The 27,865-nt window shown below is 36.2% G+C and overlaps 2 protein-coding genes and 1 long non-coding RNA gene across 5 annotated transcripts in view; 2 read left to right on the top strand and 1 right to left on the bottom strand.

The window, feature by feature from the left end:
* Positions 1-464: 464 nt before the first annotated feature.
* Positions 465-26,396, top strand: Ena (ENAH actin regulator enabled). 3 transcript variants are annotated; one of them, XM_083035489.1, is made up of 9 exons: positions 465-684; positions 13,385-13,706; positions 13,903-14,060; positions 14,425-14,625; positions 16,707-16,768; positions 16,960-18,041; positions 18,556-18,744; positions 18,859-19,114; positions 19,707-26,396. In XM_083035489.1, exons 1-9 carry the CDS (start codon positions 680-682, stop codon positions 19,733-19,735), a joined length of 2,304 nt encoding a protein of 767 aa, XP_082891615.1. In that variant the 5' UTR covers positions 465-679; the 3' UTR covers positions 19,736-26,396. The 3 variants fall into 3 exon arrangements, with proteins under 3 accessions (XP_082891615.1, XP_082891617.1, XP_082891618.1); XM_083035491.1 differs by having other exon boundaries at positions 14,464-14,625; XM_083035492.1 differs by lacking the exon at positions 14,425-14,625.
* LOC145934759 (uncharacterized) overlaps positions 8,787-27,865 on the bottom strand; it is a 45,238-nt gene continuing 26,159 nt past the window's right edge. Inside the window, exons 3-4 of the long non-coding RNA XR_014425102.1 lie at positions 9,805-9,906; positions 8,787-9,445 (exon numbers count right to left, since the gene is read on the bottom strand). This is a non-coding gene — a long non-coding RNA (uncharacterized LOC145934759). The remainder of the gene's footprint in view (positions 9,446-9,804; positions 9,907-27,865) is intronic.
* Positions 11,920-13,350, top strand: LOC145934758 (uncharacterized). Its single transcript, XM_083035493.1, has one exon. It carries the CDS (start codon positions 12,630-12,632, stop codon positions 12,951-12,953), a length of 324 nt encoding a protein of 107 aa, XP_082891619.1. The 5' UTR covers positions 11,920-12,629; the 3' UTR covers positions 12,954-13,350.

Here is a 27,865-nt window from a genome sequence, read left to right on the forward strand (position 1 = left end):
ATTTATGATATACTTGTTACAAATATAATATATATATATATATATATATATATATATATATATATATATGAAAACAGACATAAAGAGAAAAAAAAGAATAATACAAATATTCATTATTATTCATATATAAAATGTCAAGCCAAAAAAAAACACTTTCATCTATCTATTTCATCATTAATATTTTTTTCATCTATTTCATCTTCATATTTACAAATGAATTTTTGTGAAAAAAAGATTTATCGCGTTTTCTATCAAAAATCCATTAGAAAATCGATGGAAAAAGAGAGAAGAAGGAGGCAGAAGGAACATGGCGGAAGAATGAAAAGTCCCTAGCGTCAGCGGGGAAATTTCGTCGCCTCAAGTTGCAGCGCCTGCGACGCCGAACTAGCGTATACAAAAGTTAGAGAGAGAGGGGGAGAGTGTATATGTGCGGGTGGTAGGGAGTAGGAATTCGGAGTCGGCAATATGGCCGGCCAGATGTGCAACTGCAGGGTGTCACGGTGGTGTTAGTGCTTGGTCGCGCTGGAACTGGAGGGTACTCGGTCTCGTTATTTATATGTCGAACTACCGCAAGTCCTGTCCGAATCTCGCGTGTTTTCATGGGCTCGGTGATATACTGTGCAGGAGCAGGAATACGGCTTGCATGAGGGCATAGCACACGTTCACCGGCCAAGCAAACATGAAGTGAGTAATATATATACACATTTGTACGACAGAGTGCGAGAGATAAAGAGAGAGAAAGAGAGAGAGAGAGAGAGAGAGAGAGAGAGAGAGAGAGAGAGAGAGAGAGAGAGAGAGAGAGAGAGGATCTCGGAGAGTCGATGGACCTAGAGCTACCTTCTTTTCTTCCTCTCCCAGTCTCTCCCTCAACAACAACCCAATTGCTGATCTCCCCCGACTCTCCTAGCTAGAGAGAGAAAGTTTGACACAATGTTACCTCGCGACTGGTCAATATCGGGCGACCAAGCGAGGTTCCTTTCGGTCGTCGAGGACTCCAGAGCGAGCGAACGAGGAGTCTTTGACACTTGGACAAGGGACGCTAGCTTCTTAAGAGGTGCAGGCGATCCTTCTTCTTCCGGGGGACGGGAAGGATATCGATCACAATATTAGGCGCGACGTCGAGGTCGGGGCGGACCGTTTTGTCTTTAAAAACTCGGACCGCGTCCTTTAAATCGCCGAAAAAAATATGTAATCGGCTAAATATGTAGTCCGGCCGGTCTGGCCCCCTCGATGGGGGGACAAGGAACCGTAACGATTTTTGACAGCGCGAAATATTTCGGTGGCACCGGAACAAGGGGGAGAGAGAGTGAGGGAGACAGAAAGGGAGAGCGTTCTTCTCTCCCCCAAAGGATGGATGGATGGATGGATGCTCCGTTTGCTTTTGTTTTACGAGAGCGACTTTCTGCTGTTTTTTTGTTTTGTTTGGTTTTGTTTCACGAGTCCTGCGTTTATTACGTCTCCTTCCTCCCTCCTCCTTCTTCTTCCTTCTCCTTTTTGCCCTATGCGTACATGTATGTATGTGTGTTTGTCCCGCCCGTTCCACTTCTGTAAAGAGTGTACCTTGGCGTTGTGTTTTCGGAATTTCGAAGTCTATAATTGATTGGCTTCTGGACATTCCTTCCTCTCCCCGGAAATTTCTCTCGTCTCAATTATGTATATGGAAATTGTGGAAGAATACCGGAAATACCCGTCGCGTCTTATTATTGTGCGTCCCTTGATTACGAAGTCTCCCTCGTTAGGTATTCAAGTTCAGTAATGTACTTAAAAATTCGAGTCGAATGCAATAATCGAGTTTCATTCTCTAGGATTCGAATAAGAATCGTAAGAAGTAATATTTTATAGGCATATTATAAAAGTACTCGAATCTGGAGCACAATTATATTCGAATTTTATAGATTGAGTACTTGCAAGGTTCGAAATAGTGCTTTCTATCGTAAATAATCAAATCCCTTTTATAAGTAGTATGAATTCTAAGTTAAAAAAATCTCAAGTAAATAAATATATAATAAATATACAAATATGCAATATTCAAGAATATATACATATATATGGAGATGGGATTAAATTCAATATGTATTTAAAATTTCGACTTGAATACAATAATTAAGTTTTATTTTCTAGGATTCGAATAATACTAGTAAGAAATATTATTTTATATATTATAGAGGTACTCGAATCTGGAGCACATTATATTCGAATTTTATAGATTGTGTACTTGCGAGATTCGAAATAGTACTTACAAGTACTTTCCATCGTAAAAAGTACTTATACTATAGTAAGTAATAAGTATTTTCCATCGTCGAATCTTTTTTATAAGTAATACTTGAATCCTAAGTTTAAAAAATCTCAAGTAAACAAATACAATAAATATATAAATACGCAATATTCAAGAATATATATATAGGAATAGGATCAAATTCAATATGTATTTAAAATTCCGAGTCGAATACGATAATCAAGTTTCATTTTCTAGAATTCGAATAATATTCGTAAGAAATAATGCTTCATATATTGTACTCTTACAAAGTACTTAAATCTGTAATAATTATATTCGAATTTTATAGATTGAGGTACGAAATAGTGTTTATAAGTACTTTCTGCCTTAAAGAATCGAATCTTTGATAAGTAGTACTCGAACTTTAAAATAAAAAATCTATTTAATAATAATAATACATTCATATTACTATTTTATATTTCTATTTATAATACACTTATATAATAAATTTATAATGCTATTTATATACTACTATTTATAATACTAATATTTATTATTACTATTTATAATACTAATATTCATATATTATTATTTATAATACTTTTATAATAAATTTATAATACTATTTATAATATTTGCTACACACACATATAGTATATTATATAACATAAAATTTCTCACAAGTACTCATAAAAGATTCGAACATACTTGATCCAAATTCGAATGTACTTGAAAGTACTGTTTTTTTAAAAATAATCGTAGTAAATTCAAAATCGCAAACAAATTTGAACCTACTCATAAAATACTTAATCCCATCGCTAACCCTCGTCTCATTTTCTTCCATATATCTATAAATATTAGACGCTATTTTTCGCAATAATATATTTCGGACGCGTAAACGCGGCAAACTTTCACGTAAACTTGACGTAAAGCAACTATTGTCATGATAATTCGGTTCATTTCTGGTTTCTTTCAATCCTGAAGCCGTCTTTCACTGGTATATCTTTATTTTCTCACCTGATTGTCCTCTCGCAAATATTAAAGTTAGTTTAGTTAGTCGAAGAAATTAAATATTTATTTAATTATAAATATTTTTAATTATAAATATTTATTTTTTTTTGCTCAATGAAATTCTCCGATCAAACGAGGTTTGTGCGACTTCCTGTTCTCCTTGGAGAGAGAGAGAGAGAGAGAGAGAGAGAGAGAGAGAGAGAGAGAGAGAGAGAGAGAGAGAGAGACAAAGAGGGACAAAACTTGCTGAAAAACCGCATTTGAAAAGCGCAATCTCAACATTCAGCTTCAATTCTGCTCGCTGACTCGTATCAGATTGCATTGATGCGTAATGCAACAGTGCTGTCGCGAAGGTTGCATGACGTGTTAAAAAAATGCGAAGGTTGAAGATAACGCAACGAATTGTAGCGTGCTCTTCAAGGTAGTTTTCTCTCTCGTTCGCTCCCCTTTTCTCTCTCTTTCTCTGGAAGGAACGAGTTTAAGTTCAATTTTTATGAGCTTGGTACATTCGCGACTCGACTTAAATCGAGTTGATTCATGTACAAGTTCCGTTTTACTTTATTACAAACTAATATTATTTTTTATTTTATTTTATTTTAATTTAAGGCTCCTGGGTGCTCACCGCGGCCATATTGGAATCGTGACGTCAGAGGCGAGAAAACACACGCTATTTTTTTTTCGATGCCATTTCTAAATAAAAACATATTTGCTTAAAATAACACTTAAGATCTCTTTAATACACTTCTAAAAAAACGCCGAAAACTATTCTTTTCCCTTGACAGTCAATCAACAACCCTAAAATGATCGAGATATCAGACTTTGACATGCGGAATGACTGCGCATGTGCAAAGACCAGAAGGACTGGGCCTCATAATATTACATTTTACAGCTGTTGATTGATTATAAAGGGAAAAGGATAGTTTTCGGCGTTTTTTAGAAGTGTATTAAAGAGATTTTAAGTGTTATTTTATGCAAATATGTTTTTATTTAGAAATATATGGCATATCTAAAAAAAAATAGCGTGTATTTTCTCGTCTCTGACGTCACGATTCCGACATGGTTGGCAAGGTACCAGGAGCCTTAAAATTTTATTTTTTATTCAAATTTTTTATAATTAAATTTTATATTTATATTAAAAAAAAAATTACAATAAACAGTATAAGCAACTGATTCGCATCATAAATGACAATTATCGCTCTTATCTACTTGCGATAGACCGAATAATATTAGATATCCGCGTGAGTTTTCTCGGAAGAAATGATTTATTAATTATTTATAGCGAAATTTATTTATGAATCAATCTAATACTTCTTCTTCGTATTGATTCACGTGGCGAAAGAATTTTAAAACACACAAGTCTGACGATTCGAATTGTTTCACGTGCGTTTCAAATAACATTGATGAATCAAGTGATATATAATAGAAAATACGGTTTTTTCAGTTTGATTCGCGGATCGTCTCGTATAAACAAATTCATTGCGTAAACGTTAATGAGGGAAAACAGCCGGGACTGGCGTTCATAATTAATTTTGCTCTTGTACACGCAAAATAGATACTATGTGTATTATGTATATATTTTCCATGTCTATTACGTCTCGCCGGTGTATTTCAAGTAATCAATTTTAAATAAACGCGAGCTTTTGCGACGAATGAATTTCGATTACGACATTTCGACAATTAATGTTCCTGAACTGAGAGAAACGATCGATATATTGATATACGCTGAATACGCTTTATAAATACAAATCTGGCGCAGATTTCGTAACTTTGTTTATTATTCCATGACTTGGGTCATTTGCGGTGCAATTATGAATTTATAATTATACCCGACATTGTATAAGTCACAAGTGAACTCGGCAAAAAAAGAGTATATTTCTGTCGCTGAAAAAATAACGCAATAAGATCGCGTGTATTGCAAGATTTGTCTAGTAATCTCGAAATCGTACACACAATCCGCGAATGAATATACAATATGTAACGATATATATTATGTTACGTATGTATATAAATTTTTGTATATATCATATATTATATATATGTATATATGTAACACATAATATATTATATATTACATATAATATACAGGGTGTTCCGAAAATCTTGCAACAGTTAAATATCTCGAAAACAAAAGCTTTTTGAGAAAAATGTTTCAAATAAAAATTATAGGGCTTTAAATAGCGTATTAAGTAGTAATAGTTAGTGTGACTATAAATAGCATTGTTAAGGCCACATAAAATTCACTTCGAAATTTTTTCATGGAAACCCCTATTTTTGATTACATATTCATGTAGCTTATCTTAAGAGCTTTTCAAAACACTATAATAAAGTTTTTTTCGATAATGAAGTAATCTTACTTTAATACTTTTATGCGTAGAATAATGAGACCAATCAATTGGTGTAAAGAGAACGCATAATTGTTTTTAAGAAAAAATATGTTGCAAACTGTATACATTTTCTTAAAAATAACTATACGTTTTCTTTACACCAATTGATTTGTCTAATTATTTTATGTATAAAAATATTAAGGTAAGATTATCGAAAACTAAATCTTTTACAAGATATTTTGTATTTTATGTCAAAAAATACTGCAAACTTCAAGCATTATAATTCGAAAAGCACTGAATGAAAAAATACTTTATTATAGTGTTTTGAGAAGCTCTTGAGATAAGCAGCAAGAATGTGTAATCAAAAATAGGGGTTTTTATTTAAAAATTTCAAGGTAAATTTTACGTGGCCTTAATAATACTATTTAATAGTCATACTAATATTACTATTTAATGCGCCACTTAAAGCCCTATAACTTTTATTTGAAATATTTTTCTCAAAAAGCCTTTGTTTTCGAGATATTTGACTGTTGCAGGATTTTTGGGACACCCTATCATTATATCCCTATCATTCATATATATATTAATTACATAGATTTGATAAAAAAAAAATATTTGATGCAGTTTTATCGTTTTATTATTGCATTCAAACACAAAAGCATTCAATGTATCGCGAATGAACCCAAGTCTTTAACGGTACAAAGAGCTCGTTAAACAATGTTGATAACAATATATCGGGACAACGATGAGAACGCATGCCAAGGGTTTTGATTCGGAACTCTGATTTCGTCATGCAACCCATATCGAGAGATATACATATAACGGATTGAATACGTTTTCGGGGAAAATGTTCGATGACTTCATCCCTGATAATCCTATATACACACGGGGTGTCCCATCGATGACGAATTCGCCGCGATCGAGAATTCGTAAAGGAAAATTTCACAGAAGGCTATCATATCTGCGCGACGACACGGTTTTATCTAATATGATTTTAAGTAATATCGATAATGAGAAATCTTGAATGAAATTTTTTATTTGCTTGAAATAAAATTGAGATTAAAATCAAATGACTAATTAACTAAGATAAAATCTTATCATTTGCATTTGCTTATATAGTATAACTTGTTTTCGTTCCACCCTTATTCCTAGATGTCAATTTTGCCAAAGAAAGAAATTAATCTAAATTAATTAGCAATTTTCTAGAAAGAAAAATTAATTTTATTACGATTCTTTTTTCCCCATTTTTTAAAGAGAAACAAAGAGCAGAATTAATAAATAAGATTAATAATAAAATAATATTAAACATAATATTAATTATTAATAAATTTATTATTAATTTGTCATTATTTTCGCGTGTTCTATAATTTTCTAGAAAGAAAAATTAATTTTAATGTGTGCGATTCTTTTTTTCCACTTTTCAAAGAGAGAGAAAGAGCAGACCAATTTATTATTACTGTAATTAAATTAAATAATATTAATAATGAAATAATATAACATATTCATTATTGATATACACAAATTTACTATTAATTTGTTATCTTCGCGTGTTCGCGTGAATTGACGAAGAGAGAGATGACGAATGACGACCCTAGGATTTCACTCGTTTCACATGTAACATCGCTGAGTATCGAGCGTGCGAGACGAAAAGTCAGCGGCGAAGGCCACGAGCGACTTCCGCTCAATTCCGCGTCATTCCGCCTCGCGGAGGCGGTAGGAGGCCTCCTTCTCGTCTTCGTCCGCGTTTTGATCCCCCTGCGGTCGATACGTACATATGTGTTACACATGTGTATACATATATGTACATATGTATACGCGCTTCCCAAAATGATTCCGTACTATTTTCTCGCCACTGAACAGAGTTAATGACCACACCTGGGAAACGAACGTTCGCTCGAATAATGTACCCTATATTCGTGTCAATGTGTGTGTGAATGTGCATTTGCCCTCCTTAACGACTCCGCGATCACCGGATCGAAGCTCCTTAAAGCTCCAAAGCTGTCAATTTTCGAGAAAGCTTCCTTCGACAACAATTAGTCATCTAAATTCAAAACTTGTTCGCACTTGTTAGATGCAAACAACTTGAATGAATTAAAAAAAGTATCCTGTAATTTTTTACTTTATTCGTCAACTCTATTCTCATTTTCACTGTATAATTATTAAGATAATTATTTTAAATATTATTATTTTTAATTATTATTATCATTATTTAAATATTTAATTTACTTATTATTTATTACTTAATTTACTATTATTATTTATATTATGTAAGATAATTAACATAATAATATAAATAGAGTTTTAACACGTAATCGAGTGATTAATGAGTTACGAATTAAAAATTAAAACGCTAAATTTTTAATAAAAAATTTTCGACCAGAAACAATCGATGAATCCGTGACGTCAGATACGATTGATGATGGAACGACTTGTACCTGGCGGAAGCGTCACGTTTTGTGTCATTAGCGATGATCCAGCGTGTTTTCAGATGCATGTGCACGCGACAGATACATATGTATAAACGCGAATCACTATCTCTCCTACCGAGAGAGAAAGAGAGAGAGAGAGAACAGACCGCCATATCGTATCCCACTATCATTTGCTAAACCGTGGGTAAAGCCATATAATGGGTCTCAATCTCGCCTTCAATAACCGGGCTTAATTAATTTTAATGCTGCAATATGGTGCAGATTGCTCGGGTAACCCACATTTACCCTCCTCCCTCGATCAGCTCGGATTTGAAGGAAGAGCTCTATTCTATTCATATATTATGTAATTGCAGAAATAAAATACATAAGTCGTGACTGTTTTTCTTCTTCTTTGATATTTTATACAATCTGTGAAAAAAGATTGTACGCATTAAATTTATTTCTAAATAAGGTAACCCTTCTGTCAGCTTCATCATCAATATGTGGGTATCCGGGTACCAACTGCGTGTTTTCGATATATTGCATTGCAACAATTTTTTTATAGCAATTGTTGGACATCGAATATACTTTTCCATTGTATTTTAGGAAGTTTCCAAGTACAAAGGTGCCCTTCTGACACATTTTTAACATTTAAAGTTGCTTTTGGGTATTTAGGTACCCAATCAAACTGATCAAATAAAAGGCTATAAGAAGAGTAACGCAATATTTTCATCAGCTTACTTTATTCCGTGTCTTTAAGCGTACATGGGACATAACATAGGTTAAGTTAGGTTCGGTTTATTTCTAAATAAGTTAACCCTTCTATCAATTTTATCATCAATATATGGATACCCAGGTACCAACTGCGTGTTTTCGATATATTGCATTGCAACAATTTTTTTATAGCATTGTTGGACATCGAATATTCTTTTCCATTGTATTTTAGGAGGTTTCCAAATACAAAGGTGCCCTTCTGACACATTTTTAACATTTAAAGTTGCTTTGGGTACTTGGGTACCCAATCAAACTGATCAAATAAAAGGCTATAAGAAGAGTAACGCAATATTTTCATCAGCCTACCTTATTCCGTGTCTTTTAGCGTACATGGGACAGAACATAGGTGAGCTGACACGTAGCAGTACATGTGTAGATACACATGCGTGTAACCCAAAGGTTGTACGTTCCTTTGTTAAACGCCCATTGTCGCGTTGTGTGTTGCACCTTGCTCCGCTCGGGGAAGATTCTTTTACTTTCTTCCGTGCGGAGGGAACGCGCGTTTGCATAAAGAGAAAGGGAGAAGGATGCACTCTGTATATGCAGCTCTATATTCGCATTTTTCTTTATTCCTGATGATATAAAAACATATATGTTTCTCTTTGGTATGCGCGCTACTTCCTAAGATTTTTTCACACAGCTCCTTCGTGTTTTCTGTGTTTTTTCTGACTGAATTGAATCCTGATTCCGCAGATTTCTTCGACTTGTCTTATCTTGAAAATGATAATCGATGAAAGTTATTTTTATTTATTTAATGTAAAATGTGACGGGACAATATTGGCTGCAAAATCGTCGAAAAATTGGTTTTTAATAAAATAGAGCAAGACTATCTTAGCGCTAATAATTCTAAAAGGCAGTAACAAGACTATCTTATCGCTAATAAATCTGAAAGGTAGAGTCTATTGAATATAAAGATCTATCTAAAATATATGTACATTATTCATATTTTATCGTGTTGGGAATAAAGGAAATTGCGCTTTTGACTGATCGGATCTTTTGGATCCCTAAGATTTAAAGCTCGTGTTGCAAAAAAATATCCAGAGGACTACTCGAGTGTCGGGGCTTGACTTACCTATCCAATTAACGTTGATGCACAGCTACCTGCCATATGCCGCTTTTGGGGATCATATTCGTTCCCTCAAGGTGAAGCCATCGCGAAGCCATACGTGTCTCTCTGGGTGTTAAAAAAGTACCCGCAATTAATAAAATTTGTTAATTTGAAAAAATAAAGTATATTACGGAGACATATGAGTAAAATTGAAAATTATTAATTAATAAAATAATTATTAATAAATAATAATTAATAAAAAAATGAAACCACTACGAAAAATAAAATATATTTTACGGAGACCTGAGCGAATTAATAAATTAAAATTAATAAATAAAATTATCGGAGTTGTTTCGACGCCTAAAATATTTTGTCGAGATATTAAGGATATCGGTGCTCGGAATTTCGAGACTGAAAATAATTCGTAGCGACACGACACTCTGAAAGCCCGTATAAATTTCCCTTTTCTGGGCTTGTCGCCCGGATCGTTCCAATAAATCGAGTTTCGTCCAAGACGCGTCAGCTGTTTGAACGTCATCTTTTGATAAGAGGATAAGAGCGCGCGTGCTCGCGCGGAAGTCCGCCGAGAATTAATAATAGAGTCGTCACCAAACGGATTCGTCATTGTCGACGAGGCTCGCATAAACTAAACCGTATGAGCCGTATGAAAGCGAAACATAAATGCGTGCTCGCGCATATACGTGCATAGAGGGAATAAATTCGATATCCAATGTCGCGTATGCTGTCACTTCACTCGTTCACGCTGCTTTTCCTCTCTCTCTCTCTCTCTCTCTCTCTCTCTCTCTCTCTCTCTCTCTCTCTCTCTCTGTCATCTCCGTCGTGCAATGCAGCGAGATAATAAAAAAACGCCACGAAAACCGCGACGTAAAATTGCCATTAAATTCCGACTATGTGAGAAAGTGACATTTCTCTGTCGAGGAGGCTCTTCAGGAGATAACACAGTCTTTTGTCTTCTCAAATATTATATAAATTTCTAAAGTCTGAAACTTATTTGAATTAAATTTCGGGCAAAAAAAGTTACGTTTAATATATTTTTTTTTTATTATTATTAGATGTGTCGAAATTCGTTTCGCGCGAGTTATTATAACGCAATATTCCCCGCGATTTTATCGCGAGAGCCTGCGATTGCAAAATTCCCTTCTGGATGGTCAAGATACGATTTGCACCGAGTATGATTATTATTATTTCATTTGGCGTTTGGTGAAAGGTTAACGCTCCCGTGAGCATCGCTGGAAATAAAGCGGGGTGTGAGAGGAGGCCGTTTTCGCATTTACGATGAGCTTCGCTCCGTTACATATACATATACCGCGCGATTGAGATTTACGCCTTTTTACGATAGAGATACACCTGCGAGGGGAGGAGAGCATCTATCTAAGGCAATGCACTCCGGATCGCATTTGTTCCACTTTTGCAGACGTATAACACTCTCAAACAGGTCTGATCTATGTATACCGACCCAAGAGAGGAAGAGAGAGAGAGAGAGAGAGAGATGGACCTAGACGTTACATTCACAGCTGATACAATGTATATATTTCGCGCTTTATGCTCTAAAAGTTCCGGCATCCGAGCCAAACTCGACGAGTTCGCGTGATTTCCGGAAGAAGGACGTAACAAATGCATTATGCTAATGTGACCCTTCTGCCAATGCATAATTTTTCACCTTTCCGTCAATGCATGGGCACTTGAATATCAACCACGTGTGTTTTGACATGTTGCATCGCGATAATTTCTTTATAATGCACTACTGGACATCAAACGTTTGTATTTTAGGAGGTTTGCAAATATAAAGATGCTTTTTGTATTTTGTTTCGGGGAAAAATTCCGACAGATTTTGGAAATTTTAAGTAGCTTCGGATACCTGTTCATCGATAGAAGGGTTCAGGCTCTAATCTTACTGTTCGTATAAAGAAAAAAATATTTTATCGCGTCTATCTATTTATAATACTTTATATTACTATTTATAATATTATAATAAATTTATAATACTATCATAAAAAATTTAAATATTATTTACAATACTTGCTAAACACATACATAAAATTTCTCATAAGTATTTATAAAAGATTTGAACATGGCTGATCCAGGTTCAAATGTACTTGAAAGTATTTGCTCTTGTTTTTCAAAGTACTTATAGAGAGTTTAAACCTATCTTGTCTAGGTTCTATTTAAAAGGTTTTAATTTTTTTAAATAATCATAGAGAGTTCGAAACCAAGCAAACAAATTCGAACCTACTAAGACACTTTTGTTAATTAATCCCATCGCTGATTTCAATCGCTATCATTCATAAAATATCTGGGAAAGTCATCGACGGCGTCATTCCTTTTATCAGGTATCTCCTCTCTCTCACCGCGTTATCTCCCTCTCGCGTTGCAACGCAAACGTCCTCGATCCATACACATGGATCTGTCACGACGGACGTTGGTTTGTCGCGGACACGTTATCATCGCTGCCCGACTATGCACAGCAGCTGAAACCTGAAACAGAAAACGGTCGAGGAAGTGGCGGTATCTCGCCACATCCTACCTCGTCCTGTTCCCGTTTTGCCAAACGAACGCGAAGCGGAGCGCGGGAGTCGTTGCTTTTCAGTTCAGTGAAAGCGACAGCGAGCGAGCGAACGAGCTAGCGAGCCAGCGAGTTCTTCCGCGAGTCACGTTTAATTAATAACGAACACCTTTTGTGCGTAATTACGGACTCCTTGATTTATCCCCTCTGCTCCGATAAGGACGAAACGATCATCGATAACGGAGCGATCAGTGCGACAAATCCTAATATGATCGTAATATGATCACCCAATTGGAGGAGGAAGCTGTCCCCTCCTGATCAGATCATGTGGGACACTCGTGCCAATTCGTTCTCCAAAAGTGGCAGGACCAGATGGTCCTACGAGGCTTACTCCACTTCCGAGGATCGCGACACTTATAATAGGACTTTTGCCAGGACGCAGGAGGGTCCTTGTTTGCGGCAACGTTGCTGGACGAACAACATGCAGCAACGTTGCTGTGCGAACGTTCAGCAACGTCCCACAGCCAACTATCGCCAGCAACGATCTTCCTGGCAGCAGGACGATCGCTCGTGGTACATGTCGATTTTCTCCTTTGCGTCCTTCGCCTTCTCCCTCCTACATTGCTACATCAGCAAGGTCTCTTCGTGAACTTTCTGTTGTCTCTATCAGAATATTTTTAAATCCTCTTTAAATTTTGTCAGAATATATTTTTAGGATCGTCTTCTAATCCGTGCATTTTCCCTTTTTTACATTAAAAATTAAATTAGAAGAAAATATCATGGTCAACTTTGACGGGAGAAGTTCATTTGAACACAATCACTCATATCGGGTTGACCAATTAGAGAGTCCCGAGTCCTTCAATTGACTAATAAATAATGTGTTTAATTGAGCGCCACCCAACCTTGACATCTTCCTAACGCCGGAAGAGCGATTCCCTTCCGTCAAACATGACGAAGAGACACGCGAAGAGAAAAGAAACGAAAAACTAACGCGAGAAATTAATCGCAGACGACCGAGAGAAGAGTTAATTGACTGGAACTGCAAAAAAAACTGATGTTTCGTCGTTTTTTTTTCCGCAGCGAAGTGAGCATATCATCCGCCCGCGCGTCGGTGATGGTATACGACGACGTGAACAAGAAATGGATACCGAGTGGCAGCTCGTCCGGCCTGTCCAAGGTCCAGCTCTATCACCATCAGGTGAACAATACCTTCCGCGTGGTCGGCAGGAAGCTGCAGGACCACGAGATCGTCATCAACTGCGCGATCCTGAAGGGGCTCAAGTACAATCAGGCGACGGTGACGTTTCATCAGTGGCGGGACAACAAGCAGGTCTACGGGCTCAACTTCTCCAGTAAGGATGACGCCGACGCCTTCGCCCGGGCGATGCTCCAGGCACTCGATGTAATTTCACGACCTCTCACTTTTTTCCTTACCGTTTGTAATTATCCTATTGTTGGAATTAACCCTAATCAATTGACCATCGTGGATTTTATTATCTATATATATTTAGTTTGCAATAGTCGTCTTTTGACGTTTCCACAATTGGACTCGTCATCGTTAATTAGCTTTTAATTGCACGTCGCGTCTTATTGCGTAGGTGCTGAGCAATGGCAGCAACATATCACGAAGTCTCGCTCCGACCACCGCCACGACCACTCAGCAGCAGACCGCTTATCAGCAGCAACAGCAACAGCAGCAGCAGCAGCAACAGCAGAGCCAGGCGACCGCTCAATATGAAGAGGACATGGGATACAGGTACGTCTCTCTCTCTTTTTTTCTTCCTCTCCTTAATTCTCCACTGATCTGTGGCGCGACTATTACCTCGTTACGGCGTATTATTTCCTGTCACGAGATACCGATACGAGACACGCCACGTTTTCCCGAACCAAGGACAGGCGACGATCTAGTTTCGAAATTATCCTCTCCTCCTGGTGCTTTGAAACTTTTTCCTTCCCTCTGAATATAACGAATCGTCACAGGAGACGATATCTTAATTTCTTCTATGGCTTAATATCGCGAAGTAGAGTAGTTAAATGATGGGAGGTGACGAGTCAATGTACGAATATAAGAATGACCCCCCTTCTCTCGTTTTTTCAAACCTTCCCTGTGCTTCGTTCAGCCGAAGCGAGTCACACACATCTGTCCTGACTGGTTGCAGTCAAGGGCAACGTAGCGCGCGGATCTCCTTGTCCCTGGGCCATCTGCCTACTGGAGGCCAGACGGCCCTGCCCGTAGGCTCCGCCACCACAACCCCCGAGCATCACGCTACCCTTACTCAAGTGGGCTGCGCGCGTGGCTCACCGGGCGACGGACACACGAGGTGATCTTCCGCGGCCTTTCTTAGCCCCTAATAACCGGAATTTTAATCTATCGATTGTAATCAAGTTTTTTTCTTCACAAAACTATTATATAATTTCATTAAATAATAATACGATATGCGAGAAAGCATGAATATCAAGAGGAAATGCTTGACAAACATAGTTTGTATTTTTTTTTCTATAGAAAAGTTTCTACGTCTAGAAATGATTAATTTAATAATGTTGCAAATTTGTAACGACAGAGGTTAATATGGGTTAAAGGCCATGCGTTTATTTAGGACCCCTGATTTCCTGTAGTGGAGGCTGCGGGCATTTTTAGGGATGGGATCAAGTTCAACGTGTGCTTGAAAATTCGAGTTGAATCCAATAACCAGGTTTCATTTTTTAGAATTTGAATAATATTTAATAATATACTTATAAGTACTTTCTACCGTAAAAAATCTTTTTAACAAATAGTACTTAAAGTCTAAAATAAAAAAATTTAAATACGAGTAAACAAATATACAATAAATATATACAATTGCGCAATATTGAAAAATATATGTAGAGATGGGATCAAATTCAATATGTATTTAAAAATCCAAGTTGAATTCAATAATCAAATTTTTTTATTTTCTAGAATTCGAATAATATTAATAATAAGAAATAATATTTCATACATTGTACTTGCGAAGTTCTCGAATCTAGAATAGTTGTATTCGAATTTTTTTTAGATTGAGTACCTGCAAAGTTTGAATAGTATTATAGTGTTTATAAATATTTTCTATCGTAAAGAATCGAATCTTTTACATGTAGTACTCAAACTCCCTAAAATAAAAGATCCATTTATAATACTTTATATTATTATTTACGATATTATTATAATAATTATAATACTATTATACAAAAAATGTATAATACTATTTACAATACTTGCTATACACTGTATATATTATATAACAAAATTTCTCATAAGTACTCATAAAAGATTTTAATATAGCTGATCCAGGTTCGAATATACTTAAAAGAGCTCTTATTTTTCAAGCTACTTATAGAGAACTCGAACCTATTTTGGTTCTCTTTGAAAGTTTTTTTTTTTTTTTTTAAGTAATCAGAGAATTTGAAACCATGCAAACAAATTCGAACCTACTTGTAAGATACTTAATCCCATCGCTAATTTTTAACTACATTAGAATAATCTCCCATCTTCCTCATCCACACGTACATTTCTCTTTGCATTTTTTCTCTTTTACTTTCTAGTAGTTTACGAAAGATTGAGCGATTCAGCGGTTTTAATAAACCGACTTCTTCCTCTTGTTTTCTTCCATCTTCTTCTCTCTTCCGAAATGAATGAATGAAACCGCTTGAAACGAGAATCGACGGTAAGATATTCGCGCGGTGTCGAAAATAAAATTCGCAGAGCACGAAGGGCAGAGGAATTTCACTTCTCTTCTACATCTGTTGCATTCCGCGTCGCTCGAAATAAACCCGAAAATGCAGCTCGGTGCACAAACCGAGCTCGCGACATATTTTTTCTTCGGTTTGTTCGTTTCTTACGAAATTCAAGAATGCTTCGAATATCCGGATAACGATTATCGGATAAGAATTACCATTCTAACAAAAAGATACACACAGATTTCGATAGGGATAAGATAACGGGTGCGTGTTTGCTACCTTCTATAAAAGTGTCCCATGTGCCTTGAAAATATGTTGGACTAACATTTTCCTTAGCTCCTTGGGCTCGCATAAACTTAATATCGATGTTGTGATCTGTGGTTTAGGGTAAGAATACTCATATATAGCGAAATAAGAGCAAAGAATCTCTCCGTAGCACGATATTGTTTGTAGCGATTTAAATTTACTTAATTTATTTCATTAATGAATTTTTTTCGTACATGTGTGAGAGTATATTGAGAGATATTCTGTAACATATAATTAAAGCGAATTTTAGTGCAATTTCTGTCTAGGATTATACATATATAGGTCGTCGATTATGTCCATTATATTAGTCTAGTTGTGGCTGGCCCTACTACGCTTTGCATCAACAACGATGTCACGGACGAAAAGATTACCTTGTATCTAATTTCGATTTTCCTCTGCGCAGAACCATGACCAGAGAGGACGTGGCAATAATTCAGGAACGCAGAATGTCCCAGCAAAGTCAAGGTATTACTCTCTCTTTTTCCTCTCCAGGTAGCAAACGTACGTCATTTTGACGTCGAATGACGTCATTAGACATCAAAATGACGTCATTTTGACGTTTAATGACGTCAGTTTGCTACTTGGGTGTATACGAGCATTATATATCAAATAAAAATAAATAGAAGCAATAACGAATAAAAATAAATTCTCCGCAGCAACCGGCAGTCCCAATCCTATCTCGCCAAGCTGTCCGCCGACTGCTCAGCAGCAGCAGCAGCAGCAACAGCAGCAGCAACAGCAGCAACAACAATCCGGTCATCATCGAACTTCGTCGGCACCTCCGGCGCCGCAGCCGCCGCAGCAGCAGCAATCGGCATTGATGCAGGTCGGTATGGCTGCGGCTCCTCAGCAAATATCCACCGGACCACCTGTACCACCGCCCCAGCCGCCGATCGCACCCCCCGCCCCGCCCTGTCCGCCAGGAATGATGAACTTCAATTCGTCCGCGGCCCCGGCGCCACCGATGATGATGAACCAGTACGCACAATCACCGTCGTCCCAGTCGAATCAGCAGTACATTGGCAATCAGGCAAGTCAGTACGGTGCCGGTCCTACGAGTAATCAGTACGCGAGCGCCACTTCCGGCGCAGCCACAGGAAGCAGCGGGGCGAGCAACGTCGTGGGCCAGAGCCCGAATCAGTACCCGCAAGGGTCCGGCCAGGGCAACTTCTACGGCGGCAACAGCCAGACGAGCAATTACACGGGAGGACAGGCTAACGCAGGCCAGTACAACCAATCGACCGGCAATCAGGCCGCGCAGTACAGCGCCGGCGGTAATCAATACGGAAGCAGTAGCTCGATAAATCAGTACGCCGCCGTTCCGCCACCGCCCGGATCGGGAAGCCAATACGCGGCGGTCGCGCAACCCGGTCAATCGCAGTACGGCGGCATCGTGTCCCAGGCGCAGGCACAGTACGGCGGCACGGGCGGCCAGGCGGTTCCCACGGGTACCGCGAATCCGTACGGGACGCCGTCCAACTCGGTGAACCAGTACGCCGCCGGTGGACACCATACGGTCGGCGCCAACGCTTACGCTCCTATCGCCGGTAGTGGTCCCCCACCGCCCCCCATGGTACCCCTGACCGGAATCGCCGCACCGCCCCCGCCGCCTCCACCCCCCGTACCTAACGCGAACAGTTCCGCCGCCACAGCCTCGTCCGCCGCTTCTTCGAGCGATCCACCGCCCGATACCAATTCGTTGGCCGCCGCTCTTCAAGCTCGTCTCAAGAAGAAACAGGTGATTTGATAAAATAATAAATCAAGAAGAGGCTCTGAGATATATGTATAAGTACAAATTAAGATATAAAAAGGGCTAGGCGCAACAAAATTATTTTTAAATTTCTCTATATTTATTTTAAGTGTTTCTTAGGACCATCCTCAGCATATTAATTAGTAAAAAAATTGACGTGTATAAATGCGCCCCTGATGAATCTTCACAACAGTTCCTGACTTCCTTAGACGAATAATACTGATTTATTTATTTATTAGTACTGATTTGAGCGCTAATTGATAAACTGAGGGTAATCCAAAGGACCGAAACTTTCAAAATAAATATAGAGAAATTTAAAAATAAGTTTTTTGCACCTAATATCTGTGCCTGACTCTTATTAGCTCATTTTATACCTGAATTTGTAAGTAATTTTATTCTTTTAACTTTAATCTTCCGAATGAAAATAATCACTTCTCCATAAAAATAGCAGTTATACCTCAACACACAAATATTACAACAATAAATCTTTTCTTGCCGACAGCAACAATCGCAGCCCGTGGAAAACAGCGGTTCGAGCACCAGCAGTAGCAGCAGCGGCGGAGGAAGTGGCAATTATGGCACTTTAGGAAGAGGCGGAGGCGGCGGAATGGCTTCCATGATGGACGAGATGGCCAAGACTCTGGCACGTCGACGAGCCGCCGCGGAGAAGAAGCAGCCTGAGCAACCACCAGTACGTATACATAGATATCGATCGCGTAAAACCTGATGCGATAAAACTTTGTGCGATAAACACGACGAAAGATTGAAGAGAAAAACAAGATTCTTAGAACGATTCTTTTCGCAGGAGCCGGAAAGTTCGCCGGACAAAAAGTCAACCTGGGACAAGAATAATACGTCGAACAACAAGTTCTCCAACGGCGCCGAATCGCCGAAATCGGTGCGCAAGAGGTTCGGCTCGGCCTCGGAGGACACCCTCCTCAAGGTGAACGGGGTCAACGACGGAACCTCGTTTACCGCGCAAGAGATGGAGGCCTTCAAAGTGGAGATAATCAAGGAAGTCCGTAAGGAGTTCCAAAAAATGAAGCAAGAGATAATCGACGGTACGGATTAATACATTATATATAAATTCAGTGTTTGCTGTTATCTAAATAAAATTATATAGATGATCATCTAGATATAAAATTTTGGCGTCATCTTATCTCTTTATATAGATAATAAAAATATTATATTGTATTATCTATATTTGCATCTTAGATGAAAAAAATGTTTTTTACTAAATTATCTAAAATATAATGTTCAGATAATTTGGTTTAGAGTTCATAGCACATAAAAATATTTAAATAGTAAAACTTAAGCAGTAAGCGATAAAAACTTATAAATAAAAGCATGAATATATTTTTATATCTTTTATAATTTACATTTTTGTTATAACTGTGTTTACATAAGCGGTCTTAAAAATAATATTATCTGAAAGTTATCTAGATGAAAATCGCCAAGATAATTTTATCTTTTATCTAGATATATTTAAAACAAAATCATCTTCATCTTATCTAAGATGAATTTACATAGTTTCATCTCATCTTTATTTAGCTAATTTTAAAATCATCTAAATACAACACTGTACAAATTGTACAAAATCTTTTATTCGACAAAAAGTTTTTTTTATTTATACGAGATATTTTGTATTTCCAGTTGTGAGAACAGAATTGAATAAGAGATAAAGAAGACGATAAAAAAAAAAGGAGTAAAGGAGACAGAGCCGAACTCTCGAAGCCGATAGGAACAAGACGGAGAAACTAAGAAAAAAAAAAGAAATTCAAAAGAGAGAGAGAGTTTAATGACTAGATCCCTCGATTTTTTGGGGCGACATTATCGAGACTACTACATACAAGTTTTTACAACGTATTTGCAACAGAATGTAGCGTGGTTACATTCTTGTATATCGGACATTTATGTGTAAGTAAATTAATCCAATTTAATATCTTAAGTGATAGTAATCCTTTCGTTATTATATTTGCTATATATATATGAATAACAATCGTAACGAAACGTTGAATCAGTTGAGTTTCGTTTGAGTTTACGGGGGAAAAAAGCACAAAAAGGGATCGCGAGAAATCCTTACACAAGTTTCAAGCGAGAGAAACATTTTACAATGAAGATATAAAATAAATACACGCACAATGAAACTACTACTATTAAATCGCTTTGTAGATTAAAGAAAATAATATCGATAAAGACCAAAAAAAAAATGGTGTACTATTTCTAAATATATATAAGTAATATATCAATCTATATACACACACACACACGCGTATAAAAAATATCTACAGTAAGTAGTCACGATTTTGACAAGTTTATAAAATCGAGGCCGGTCGAGCAAGAAAATTCGAATAATTAAGATTGATATTTAACGACTAGGAAATTTTGATTGAAAAGATCGCGATGAGAGACTCAATTATTTCAACGTCCAAGTTACGCGTCGTATATATTTTTTACCGCATTTATGGTCAGGCAGGGTTTCTATAAGACATCTCTTGTAATGACGAAACATTTTTTCAAACGCGAGAATCGACGATCTCGAATTTGTAGAACATTCGTGTATACAGAATTCTTTCGTCAATGTCGTGGCATGTGTTTTCCTCCGCATTTCTTTCGTCTCTTATTTTTTATTCTTATTTTTTTTAATCATTTATGCGAAGCACATCGCACTGTCGATCTCTGAATGAAAAGATAAACAATGGGCGAGAATACATTCCAAGATACATCCCACGATTCTCCGATGACTGTAACTTGCGCTAATCTCCTACTAGGACACGTTGAACATTGTAAATAGCAATAAAACGACGACAGACGGATGCCACGATCGTCGATTGTGAAAATCTCTCGAGGACACCGCTATATTGCGCTTAAAAAACGGTATATATATAAATATATAGTTAAGAAAAAATCTCCAAGTGTTAATCCATTCCCGGGATATCGAATATATCTGTGAATTGACGACTCGACGCACATTTTGGCGATCGACGCGGCATTTTTTTTGTTCCTCATATTCCAAACTATACTACTATCGTACATCGAATCGTATATATTTTCTTCGGTCGAATAAAAAAGGAAAAAAAATTTTTTTTTCTTGAAACCCGGCGTCTCATCTCTAATCTCTAATTTTTCATTAGACTTTCCATTCATTAATTAATTTCTGGCTTCTGTCCAGCTTTCTTTCAACGAGCATCTCTCTGTCTAGATAATTTTTCTCTTCACTCGCGTGCACGGATAAGCATTCATATAAGTAGTTTATTTCATCATCTCATCTCTTTCTCGAGGCTACATTTACTTTACGCTCTCGACACGTCGATCAAATTTTTTTACGAGTTTTAGCGAAGAATTTTAGAACGCGATACGCGAATAATTACACTCGATTGCGATTGCGAGAGTTACGAATGATAATTAATATTAATATTTCGTGAGAAAAGAAAAAAACAAGATGCGCGCAGGATATATTTATCCAGGTGATTTCATTCGGTCGATGATGATTATTTCCATCGCCGACTCGCGTGATCTTCTTCGAAGGCTGAATTTTACACGATTTTTATCACACGCAACAACAAGCTTTACCGCGCTTTATATTATACATCGGAGCACGCTTGTTTGACGATAAACGTAATTATATAAGGATCTTTGATAATCGTTTCATGGGATTAGATGAGAGACAGTTTCTAGTCGAGATAATTTCGCGAGAAAAGGTGTAAAAAAATGTTTGACAACGAGCGGCGGTAAAGCTTTATGGACGTCTTCGACATCTAAAATACTAGTATTTGTCGTTTTACTTTTTATCGATTAGTTGTTCGGAGAAATTCTCTCTCGTAATTTTTCTGCCTAAACATCGGCTATAATATTTTACGCGCTAATGATAACGATTATACATTTATTTCGCGCGTTCTCTCTCTCAGCTCGAAAACAGCTGATCGCCTGTCAAAAATATTCGCCAAAACAAGCGCGTTTATATGATATGCGATTATCTTTTTTTATATATACAGACGATTTACTTCTTTTCCCCTCTTCTACTTTCTTCTTTCCATCTTTTTTTATCTTTATAATTTCTATATATTTTCTGCATCTCTTTGTACATATAAATTTATCCGGTGTGGATCTTCTCTTCCCTTTCCAGATATTTATTTTAATCGTATTTCTTCTCTTCTTCGCTTTTTTCCGAAACGGCGGTATCACACGATTGTGTATATGAGAGAGGGAGCAAAAATGTAGAAAAATATATCTTGAAGAAGGCTTTTCCTTTATATATATAGACGCAAAACTAGTTCTACAAATAGCTTATTCTTTTACCGTTCACTTTTACGCTTTTCCTCTTTCGTTTTTCTCTCTTTATTCTCCCTCCCGCCGATATACTCGATGTTTCACGTGATTTCTGATAAATTTTGAAATTGAATAAGAAAAGAAAGAAAAAGAGAAAGAGAGAAAGAGTATGTGTGTGATTATTATTAAACAATAATATAATAAATTATATGAAAAAGGAATTTTTTAAATAAAAAATTTTATATACATATTATTATACACTTGTATTATATATATTTGCGTTTCTCTCTCTTGATTCGCCGAAGAGAGAGCTCTTTATCTTTAATCACTCATAACTCGAAAATTATTGACATATCGATATTTTATAATAAAAAATTGTTTTCCAAATTTTTGTTCCGCAGAATCTATCGTTAAAATTAAATTAAAATTAAAATTAAATTAAATTAGATTAAAATTAAATTAAATTAAATTGAAATTAAACGCAATTGTCTCGTGAAACACCGTGTATAATTACACGATATCAATGCTTGTAACTGCGCATTGATAGCATCCTTTTTTTCTTCACTCGGTCGTCTCTCACTCTCGTTAACATAACGCATTTTTATCGCGTAATTAGAGTCCACGATATATTTGCGACTACGCACTATCGAAGCTGCGATATGCATATTAGTTGCGCATATTTCTTTTTTTTTTTTTTTTTTTGCACACTTAGATACACACACGCAAGTACATATATTGAGTATTATATATTAATTATGGCGAAACTATAATTTTCATATCGTAGTTTTATAAAGCGGGTATTGTAGGAGTGTGTTTGTGTTACGATTGAAAAAAAAAAAAAAGGTTTTTTGTGACAAGAACTGGCCGAGAGAGAAGGCTTGAATATATATGATGACGAGGTGATAAAGATTTGTTTGTCGCGACCGAGGCCATTAATAAGCACTGTGTATTGCGATGTGATTGATATGTTAATGATCGAATATACATACATAAGCGACTCGAAATTCGACGCATTTAAGAGTGAAACCAGCGACGAAACATTTTTCGTCGATTATTTAATCGACGTTGTTCTACGTGTATTTATCTTTGAGCCTCCTAAACATTATATATGAAATCCATTTTATTCCATAACAAAAAAATCACTATTGTATTTTTCAAAGTGTAAAAATTATATAGAAAATTGTTGGAAAGTAATTGATTCCTAATATAATTAATTAGCGCGCAATAACAATATAAAAAATTGGCGGATATTTCTCACTCTTAATGTTTATTCAAATCCGTTTATTGTAGATTTTCGGCCATTTAATCAACCTTGTTCTGCGTATTTAACTTTGAACACCCTAAATGTTATATAAAATCCATTCTATTTCACTATATAAAAGAAAATATTTATTGTATTTTTCAAAGTGTAAAAATCGTATAGAAAATTGTTAGAAACTGATTGAGATTCCTAATATAATTAATTAATATACAATGGCAATGTAATCCCGCAAAAATTGACACATATTTTTCATTTTCAGTGTTTATACAAACCCGTTTATCGGTAATTTTTCAGCAATTTAATCGACGTCGTTTATCTTTGCGCCCCCTAAACGTTACATAAAATCCATTCCATTCCCTTATAAAAAAATACTATTTATTGTATTTTTTTAAGTGTAAAAATCGTATAGAAAATTGTTGGAAACTGATTGATTCCTAATATAACTAATTAACGCGCAATGACAATGCACTGAAAAAAATTATTCAAATAAATATTTATTTCAATACTCCTTTATACATCATTTATTTGAAACTGACAATATTGATTTGTCGTGAAAAAATATTTATTTGATGTAAGAAATTTTTTTTCAAAACAAATATTTCCTTGTTTCAGTGTAAAGGAAACTATTAAATTAAATATTTATTTGAATTCAATAGTTTTTTTTTCAGTGTGTAATCTCGCAAAAAATTGGCGGATATTTTTCACTCTCAATGTTTATACAAATCCGTTTATTGGCAATTTGTCGCCGGTTTCACTCCTGCGAGTGAAAATGTTCATGTTTAGGCTATTCTTAGGGACGTGCGTGGAATGACTGTGGAATTAACGTGTGTAAAGGATTAATTAACTAATAAGCTGCCGTAAGCGTCACGATATCGCGAAGAAAATTCCAATTCTTCGTGGTGTCCTTCATTTTTAAACGTCGCTTTGTCCTGCCTTCGATATAAGCGATATAAGCGAAAGAATCGTTCGTAATAAATAGATAAAGGAAAGAAATAGGGACGAGCGACTCGCACACGCGATACGTGTGGTTGTCTCCTCTAGTTGTAAACGATCAAATGCATTTCTCGAATGCAATTCTCTCGGGTCACCTGGACATTTGGATAAAAAATTCGCGCGAGACACGCAAAGTTTCGAAAAGAGCGAGTTTCTTCATGTAAAATAAGTAAAATTCATAAGCACAACAAGTTATAGCACACAAAGCGAATAATTGGCCGCATTCAACGGAGAAAATCGCCGGGTAGCAACGTGATTGGTCACATTTATAGCACTCGACGCTAATTCGCTGGATCCGAAAATAGGAACCAATCACGTTCAATTAGGTTATCTAGGTTAGGTTTTCTCCGTTGAATGGCGATCAATCTAAGCGAATCTAATGCTGTTTCGCATCGATAGGAGGGATGAAGACCGAAATTGAAATCGATATCGTCAAATATGATACGAGAAAGAGAATGATCTCTCTAATTATTCTGTCAAGGCAAAAAAAAGTAAAGGGAATAGGATACTACATTACAGATTGCGGCTAGCGATGGGATTAAGTATTTCACAAGTAGCTCAAGTAGCAAACTGACGTCATTAAACGTCAAAATGACGTACGCTTGCTATCTGGGTAGATTCAAATTTGTTTGCATGGTTTCGAACTCTCTATGATTACTTCGAAAGGGGAAAAAAAAAATACTTCCATGTACATTCGAACCTGGACAAGTATATTTGAATCTTTTATAGGTGAATAGGTGTATGGATGTGTAATAGGCATCATAAATACATTCTTTTAATCTTAGAGTTCGAGTATCATTTGTAAAAGATTCGATTCTTCACGACAGAAAGTACTTATGAAAGTACTATTTCAAGAACCTTGCAGATCTACTATTCGAATTCTAGAAAGTAAAACTTGATTATTGGATTCGATTAGGAGTTTTAACATACTGAACTTGATCCCATCTCTAATTGCGGCATTTCAACTCGACGAAATCAGCTGTGTGTGTCAAAGAAGGAAACACGCGAGGATGCATCATGTGAATCGTCAAAAGTCGCCGTTGTTGGCCGAACTTTACCTCCAATTGTGATATATGTTGTGCTGAATGATCAGACAGCGTCCGTCAACAGCCATCGACTGCCAAAAAAAAAAAAAACTCGAGACTTCTCTAGGTTCCTCGCAGCGTGTGTTGGGATTCTTACAAAAGAGTAGAGCTCAGCGATGCATTGTGTAATCATGTTTTTATCACACAAATCGTTTTTCTTCTTCTTTCTTCGAGTTTCTTCAGCGCGAGGAGACGAAACGAAATCCACGAATACGATTTGCCGATCTTATCTCTATATATATATATATATATATATATATATATATATATTGTACATCGATTTGTTATTCCAAGAAATCTGGCGGCCACACATCGATTATATCTGTTACATTATTTCAATTTCGCGATGCGAACCCTCTTATCATTTTTTCCACGAAGATTAAGACTTAAGGGCTCTCCTGTATTTCTTCCTTTTTATTTTTTCTTTGCAAATAATTTATTCTTCGCTAGACGGGTCGTGTTATACAAGGACCACTTTCCCGAAAAGTGGAAACGAAATGAGCTCAAGGACGCCGCAGGAACGTTAATGTAATAATTTTAAGCGAACGAGATATAGGGAAGCGACTGAAGCTACTTTGTATCGAGGAACACTTCGCGTTCCTCTTAATAAGGGAAGCGAAGGGAATCTACAGCGAGCACCGAATATGGCCACTACTTCGTTTTTCGTAAGACGTATCTTGAAAATATTTGTATGTAAATGAATGACAAAATAATAAAAAGGATATACGCTGTAAAGGGTATCTTCTTTCTCTCTATCTCTCTCTTCTTCTCTTTCTCCCCTCTATTTCTATGGTGTTTCTTCTCCTTTACTCGACAATATTCTTAAGTAAAACTTGAAGAAACGATGTTTTCCGATGTGTTTATTCGCCGCGACCTGGTTTCTTTAAAGTTATGACGACTATAATCAGGTATGACAAGGAAGAGGGGAGGGGGAAGAGGTTCTCTTGATTAAAGGTTGAGTAGGAATATAGATTTCGGATTCGTGTGCCTTCATGCACGTGTCTCGTGCAAATGAGATGTTTCTCGGAGCTATTTTTAGATCGATGTCTCATACGCGCTGTCTACAGCTGGAGCGAAGTCACTTCTGGTCTGGTATGAGATGGCTCCGAAGGAAATCGGACATTGAAGTTATTCTTGCGACAAACCCACCAATTGAATACCAATCGAGATATTCGGTGCAAAGTTCGATATAAGTGAAGTAATATAATGTAATGATATATTACACAAGAAAAGAAAGAGAGAAAAACGAATTTGGTGTCAATTCAAATTTTTACTCATTAGTTTAATAATAAAAGCATTAAGCTAAATATAAATGCTATATATATAATAATACATAAAAAAATATATTTAATAATATAGATAATATATAATTTTATATATAATAAAATTTTATATATATATAATATATAAAAATTATAATATATATATATGATTTTGCAACAAAAGGTTATTAAAAAAAAGAAAAACATAAATTTACTGAAAAGAGATCGTGTAAGAGTTTACGATACATTGTAAGATAATAGATCGAGTGCATTTACCCCTCATCGATTATCCAGCTCAAGTTTAATTCGGTCAAATCGCCGACACGATACTTTTGTTTCATTCAACGATCGATTTTCGCACCGTTAACCCCGTTTTATTCGGTTGTTCTTTGTTATTTTGCCCGAGATTACCAGATACCGAGGTTCGATATCTCGCTGTACAATATGCGACCGACTATTTACACCGATGATGGATCCATCATTACATCATCAGTACGCGTGACTCAGCATACATACATGCATACATACATACATACATACATACATACATACATACATACATATACATTCTTTTCGATTACGCAATTATTTACATCGACATATAATTTATCAATTTATTTGAGCCATGTGAAAGTCTAGATAGTAGCTAAAAACAAATACGCATGATTTATAGTCAAATTAATATTCAGGTATCTCGGGATCTAAATGTGCAAACGTGAAAAAGACTAATAAAAATTAATATATAATTAAAAAGATAAATATTAATAAAAGGATTAATAAAAGGAAATTGATAAAAGGATAAAATATCCTATATATATTGTATATTATATATTAATTATATCTTATAAATATATATATTTTAACTTATTTTTATCTAAGAAGATAATTTCCCAAAACTTCTTTGGATTACTTTTTGCTTCTATACATTTTTTATTTTTTGTC

This window comes from Prenolepis imparis, unplaced genomic scaffold (genome assembly GCF_030444845.1).
Source record: "Prenolepis imparis isolate NDT839.2.m4 unplaced genomic scaffold, iyPreImpa1.0 SCAF_4, whole genome shotgun sequence".
In the NCBI taxonomy this organism is placed as follows: Eukaryota; Metazoa; Arthropoda; class Insecta; order Hymenoptera; family Formicidae; genus Prenolepis; species Prenolepis imparis.